General features: G+C 38.6%; 1 protein-coding gene across 1 annotated transcript; it reads left to right on the top strand.

Annotated features, from left to right (window-relative positions):
- The first annotated feature begins 328 nt into the window (after nucleotides 1-328).
- On the top strand, nucleotides 329-6,545 carry LOC108262896 (thioredoxin-related transmembrane protein 1). Its single transcript, XM_017463248.3, has 8 exons — nucleotides 329-575; nucleotides 2,154-2,269; nucleotides 2,362-2,407; nucleotides 2,678-2,806; nucleotides 3,387-3,432; nucleotides 3,668-3,769; nucleotides 5,391-5,457; nucleotides 5,571-6,545. The coding sequence occupies exons 1-8, from the start codon at nucleotides 364-366 to the stop codon at nucleotides 5,753-5,755; spliced, it is 903 nt and encodes a 300-aa protein (XP_017318737.2). The 5' UTR covers nucleotides 329-363; the 3' UTR covers nucleotides 5,756-6,545.
- The last annotated feature ends 310 nt before the right edge of the window (nucleotides 6,546-6,855 follow it).

Below are 6,855 nucleotides of genomic sequence, written 5' to 3'. Positions count from 1 at the left end.
CATTCATCCAAAAAAAGACAATTAATACTTCATTAAAAATGAAAATGCAAAATAAAATAATAAAAACCATAATGTTTTTCCTCATTGCAGAGAGAAAACACAAACGAACATGGTGTGTTTTTCAATAATATTAATAATTATATTTAGAGTAGTTATAGTTGGGCTTTTTGGTTATGCAGCCATTCCTCAGCATGGAGTCTCAAATGCCTCACGATTAAAATTATAGTTCATTTCACGTGATGTAGAAAGAAATCAATTTCCCCTTCTTTGTAGCGCACTTAAATACTGACGCCATTTGAAACGCAACCCATGTCACGTGGTGTACAGTTGGACGGTAGTGACTGTCCAAAGCGGAAGTATGTTATGAGAATTGGCGTAAACATGGCGGCTTCGGTGAGCGGCAGAAGGAGAGAAACAAGAACACTTTCGCAACTAAATTCCGTCTCTGTTTTGTACCCAGTCTTAGTACTTTACTGTTTGTCGGTGCTGCCTGTCGCGGCCAAGCGGGACAACCTGAGAGTGATCACGGACGAGAACTGGGAGGAAATCCTGACTGGAGAATGGATGATTGAATTGTGAGTTGCCGCCTATCTCAAGTTAGCTAACATTAGCGTGAGTTAGCGAAGGATCATGTGTGTTTGAGGATATCTTCTAAATTCCATGAGCAGTATGGTTCATTTTCCAGCAGGTTAACAAAATTCACGTCTTCACACAGACACTTAACATGTATCTTTATAAAAACTGAGCTATGGCTAAACTTTGGAGTGCAGCGCACTTTAATATGGTGGTCTGGTCTGGTCTGGTCTGTTCTGTTTTGGGGAAAGGGAGTGAATTACAGAATTAATTCTCCGCAGTCATATTTGTGAGATCATAGATTGTCATTACAGATCGTGTAGTTCTGGTGTTCTACTTGTGTGTTTTTTTTTTATTTTTTTTAATCCGCGAATTCAACATGGTGGAAAATTCAAATTTTGGGGCATCCCATTACTGTGCTTTGCAAGTGACATGACCGTACAGCAGATGGTCCACACTGATTGTGCCTCTAAAAGAACTGCTTTTGCTGCACCATGTTTCCTAAATTAGCACTGAGAGACTTTCATCTAGAAACCACCTTTCTTACAGTGTAGGCTTTGTAGTGAAAGGACTAATATAACGTGATCGTTTTATAAAAATTACTGTACAGCCCAAACTGCTTGTTGATTTTATTTTTCATTCAACTTCAGTAATTGCTTTATCCTGTTCAGTGTAGCGATTGATCCAGAACCTGCCTCACCCTGCACAAGGTGGGAACACACCCTGACAATGGGACTGCATTCCCTCGCAGGTCACCTCACACACTTGCACCTAGGGTGACCTTTAGCATGGGCAATCCACTTACTGGCATGTCTTTCAGAGGTGAAAGGTGAAACTGGAAAATCTGCACGATGTGGAATTCTCTACAAAGAGAAGCCTGAGTTCAGGATCAACCTGGGACACTGGAGCTGTGAGGCTGCAGTGTTTCCTGCTGTGTCACTGTGCCACCCATTTTGATTAAAAAAAATATAGAAAGTATGAGGGCAACAATGCCAGTGGTGATCAGAAGCTTACGAGTTCAACCCTCAGCACCGCCAAACTGCCAGTGTTGGGCCCTTGAGCAAGGCCCTTAACCCTCTCTGCTCCAGGGGCTCTGTATCATGGCTGACACTGTGCTCTGACCTCAACTTCCTAACAAGCTGGCATATATGAAGAAAAGAACTTCACTGTGTTGTAATGCATATGTGACAAAATAAAGGCTGCTTCTTCTTATTCTAAAGTATGTTGCAAAAAAGATGGAGTCCCAGGAGTGGGTGATAAATAATATATTACAACACCTTTCTATGATAAACAATATTAATCTCGATATAAGTTTGCTAACAAGACAGTTGTGTTGCATTTTTTTTAAAAAAAAAGTAAATTTAAAAAAAGGTTTCAACGAATTTGCTGATACTTAAAAAATTATTTTTACCATTTGGCAGTTTTAAAGATTTAATCAGCTGCGTCCAGTCAGAGATTGTAATTGTCATGTGAATACTCTCAATATCTGCAATATCTAAGAAAAGTGTATTATGGCATGCTTTTTCATGATATTCCTATTTTATTGCCATATATTCCTAGTATGTGTGTGTGTGTTGCAGTTATGCTCCATGGTGCCCCGCATGCCAGCAGCTGCAGTCTGTGTGGAAGGAATTTGCAGACTGGGGTGAGGACATTGGGGTCAGCATTGCTAAAGTGGATGTAACTGAGCAGCCTGGTAAATTTCTTGCCTAAACTCAGTTTTGTCTGGACTGTGTGTGTGTGTTTAATAAGAACATTTGCTCACTTGCTTCATGTTTTATCTTGTAGGATTGAGTGGCAGGTTTATCATCACAGCGCTTCCAGCCATATACCAGTGAGTCCATGCTACTTGTGACATCGTATCTTTTTACATAAGGGGAAAACTGTGTGCTTGAATACTCGAGTATGATGTCTTATGTGCTTGAGAGAGTGTGTGTAGGTGTTAGTTTCACTTCCTGACGATAAGCCTCTTAAAACCACCTATGACTCACACACAGTCTGGGGAAGTGGGTTGGGGGTGTGTAAGTGGCTCCCTGTATTAAGACTAAAAATATGTTTTATAGTAAACTGAGATATTGCTTTGTATATTCTGTATATATTATAGCTGTAAAGATGGAGTGTTTCGGAGGTACCAGGGTGCACGCACTAAAGAAGACTTCCTGAGCTTCATTGATGAGAAGAAATGGCAGAACATTGAGCCTGTTTCCTCTTGGTTTGGCCCTTCCTCTTTAATGTAAGCACCTTCCTAATGTGTGTATCTGAGTCTGTGAGAGGGAATGTGGTTTTTAAAAAATTTTTTTTATTTTTTTTATTTTTATTTATTTATTTTTTAAATCCATTTCCTTTTAGGGCAGTACTGTAGTGCTGCTGCCTCATAGCATGGTTTACATCTTAAATTACAAGTTAAATGACAAGCAATACAGCTTGCTCTGAATTCTCTAACCTCATCAAGTGTTGTAGGACGTGACTCAGGGCTTTTATGTTGGCAAGGCGAGGCTACAGTAGTAATTCATTCATTGTTGTTTTTTTTTAAACTCTTATTTAGTTATTTCTCAGAATAAATGTACCTCCAGTTAAAGCTTACATTTCTCTCATATTACCAGTTTGTGATTATGATAATTAACCACAGCGACCTCCCTCCCCCGAATACTTTCTTTACCAAGTGTGCCAATAATTCTGGAACTGACTGTGTATATATATTTATATATGCATGTTCGAATAGCCTATCGATTAATATTGGAATAAATAGCTCATATGGTTATGTGAAGTGAAATGTTTTGAGTAAATGGGTAATTTTGTGCTCTGTGCTTTAGGATGAATATGATGTCTGCTCTTTTTAAGCTGTCCATGTTTATCAGGGTAAGGACAGTTTTATTCTACTAGACAACATTTTCGATGGTCATATATTGTATGGTATTTTACAGGGAAAGTCAATATGAAAACCCCATCATATCAGTTTGGGTTTTAGTATGATCTTTTAATCAGTGTATTAATGCCATCATTTTCCAGGCCAGTGCTTTGAGTTATTTATTTTTCATGCACAGTCATGTTAATGTTGTTTGTGAGTTGTAGTAACATTGTGCTGGTGTTACAGCAATGCCATGCCTACCTAACAGAGCAAGTCGGGATTCCAGTCTGGGGTTCTTACATCATTTTTGGCTTAGTAACCCTCTTCTCTGGACTCACCCTAGGACTGGTAAGATCACACTCAGATTCAGTGACATGCAACGTTAGGGTTGTAACAGTTCTCTCAAGAAATGCATTTCACTTAATAAATTAATGCATTACTTTAAAAGATTGAGTATTTAAATTCATTTGAATATTACTGATCCTAGAATGTTATACTTCCAAAGACAAGTTCAGGGTGTCCCAAACGTCTACATATATAGGAGATGTATCTTTGACAGAACCACATCGGTTGTGCCTTCATCAGTGAATGTTCGTGGACGTCTATTTCTCGGTTGATCCGCAACACTTCCAGTCTTTTTGAATTTGTGAATAAGTTTTGTAAAAATGTCACGTCTGATGTGTTTGCCATGTTTCCAATCTTGCGCCAGGTTCCCGATCCAGCCATTGCAATGATTTCAATACGTTCTTTTTTTTTTTGACAAAGGCGTTCTTAAAGGCTGTCTGAAATGAAAAATATATATATAATATAAAGTAAGTATGAAAATTTTGGAAGACATTTTGCTAAAAAGTGTTAACTTTCCCTATGTATGGGGACTTTTGGAACAGCCTGTACTACCAGTAACGATACACTGTGTTCATATTGCATAAAGCATGAATGGGGAAAATTGGACACAAAATCACAAAAGGGAAATATAATTTTTTATAAACTTTTAGAAACAAAAAGTGACTGATAATGTCAATCGGAAATTGGTAACTGCCAATATAAATACTTTGTGAACACTTCACTTTGGGACACATTGGGATTTTTCAAACTGTCATGTAAACACAGTGGAGATGGATGCAAGCGCAGTAAAAAGCGTTAATGAGAGCCAGACAGACAAATCCAAAACAGTTAGCAAAAACCTAGTCAAGAACAGGCATAGGTCAGGCGACCTACAAACATAAACTAGGCTAGGTGAGAAACGAGGAAATGTGGGCAGGATCAAAAACATAGTGAGGAACAAAGGCTTGGTATGGCTTCAAACACTGAAGCGTAATACTTTGTGGGAAACATAGACACACATGGGGTTTAAATACAGAGATGCATCAGAGGCGGTAACTGGGAGCAGTGAGAATGATTAGGACACAACCAATCATATGACATGGGGTGGAGAGAAGAAATAAGCCAAAACAAATACATGGGAAACAGTAAACACAGTCAGTGTCAGAAACCCGGAAGTTGAGCTCGGGCGCCCAGCTTGATGGGAAATCTGACACAAAATCTAAGCTTTCAACTTTTAAAGCTGATGCTGTAAACATTGTGGAAATATATTAAAACATACCAACAAAACCTTGGAAACAACCTATTAAACCACGTAATGCAAACGGAAAGCCAATGAGAAAAAGTACATTTAAAAATCTTTTTAACCAATACATGAACAAAGAATTTATAAAGACATTCAATTATTCCTGTTATGGAAGGTCTTCTATAGTAATGATTAACTAAGTAAACAATAAATTACCCTGATTTATTCAGACACAAGGGTCATTTAACCAAAAAGTTTAGGAAGTCATGGTTTGATAGACAAATGTGGATTTTCCCCCTATTAATAAATACGTTATAAAAATGTAAATAGTGAATTTGTTATGATGGCTCTGTGTAATATGCATACATAGCAATGGTCTCTTCTCTTTTTTTCCCCCCCTAGGTGCTGGTGTTTCTTGCCGATTTTGTATTTCCATCACGCCGCTTTTCTTCTTCAGCTTACTATCAGAGTGAGTGTGTTAACTGTTGTGAGCTATCACTGGTACCTCAAATGACCAAATTACATTGCCCTATGTTTTGGTATATGATTTAAAGATTTGCTGTGTGTTCTGTGATTGAGCAGAGAAGCACGCTATGGAGCAGGCACGCCTTCGGCAGCAGTTGGAGGAAGAGCAGGAGGCTGATGGGGAGGAAGAGGAGGATGAAGATGAATATGTTGGGAGTGTGGAGGAGTGGAGCAGAGAAGGTGTGAAAGAGGACACTGTGAGGAGGAGAGCAGCAGGAGGAGGCGAGGAGGAGGACACCTAGAGACCTGGAGAGGGTTATGTGAATCACGACACCAGACCAACAAAATCGCTATGGAAACGCACGCTCACGCCAACGTGGCAGGCATCCTAATGACAACACTGATGTCAGAGCTCTCACTGTGTGTGTGCCCTGTATCCTTCCCTTCAGTTCCTCAGTTCCACCTTCCTTTCCTTCTGTGTGAGAGAGAGAAAAAGAAGGGAAGGACTGGGAGAGAAAAATGGAAGTAGAAGAGTCAGGCAGGGGCCAGGACATAAAAATGTATGAGATTTATTGTTTATGAAATGAACTTTTTGGCTTTTTATTTATCTTTCAGCTGAAATAATACTTACCTGCTTGAGCAGAGATGACCGTTGGAGAATTAAAAAAAAATTCTCATGGCTCGTGTTTTTTGTTTGTTTGTTTGTTTGTTTGTTTTGTTTTTTGTTTTTGCTGCATTGTTAACATTTTATTCAGTTATTTAGTTTTTATGTCGGATACTTAATTGAGTCTTTTGTATCTGAAATTCGTTAGTATTTCATTCACATAACCTTTTTGTTTTTCTTTTTCAGGATAACATTTTGCCAGATAGTTCGTCAATCTTTTTTTGCTTCTGTAGAAGTTAATGAAGTTGATGTGATGACTGCATTGAGACCAGCTGATTCATTAGAATGCCACTAATGTAACTGTGTAATGAACATTAGTGCTCAGTTAAGAGATGTGTGATGGTTAGGGTTAGCATTAGTGTACTATTCTCCAGGAAAGATCCCATGCTCTAGTGTGACTGTCTAAATAAAGTTAACTCTTCCCTTGATATACATTCAGGATGCATTTCTTCCATTCCAATGCATGAATGCTTTGCCTTTACCTTAACTTTATTGAGTAATATATTACTTATCTTGTATAAACCGATATCCTGGTGTATACCTGTGGGTCTGTGAAGCCTGGATAACTGTCAGGAGTGGTGAGAAATACCTGCTTGAGCCTTACGTGTGTGTATAGGCATAGGCCGGAAAATTATTTAATAAGATTAATATCAGTCAGTCTCAGCACACAACCGATCAAGATCATAAATGTACAAAACAGCATGTAATGAGCAGTCATAAACAGTATTTCATAAATCT

This window comes from Ictalurus punctatus, chromosome 3 (assembly GCF_001660625.3).
Source record: "Ictalurus punctatus breed USDA103 chromosome 3, Coco_2.0, whole genome shotgun sequence".
Taxonomy (NCBI): domain Eukaryota; kingdom Metazoa; phylum Chordata; class Actinopteri; order Siluriformes; family Ictaluridae; genus Ictalurus; species Ictalurus punctatus.
The sequence above is the reverse complement of the archived record's forward strand: the minus strand, read 5'-3'. Positions and strand labels throughout refer to the sequence as shown.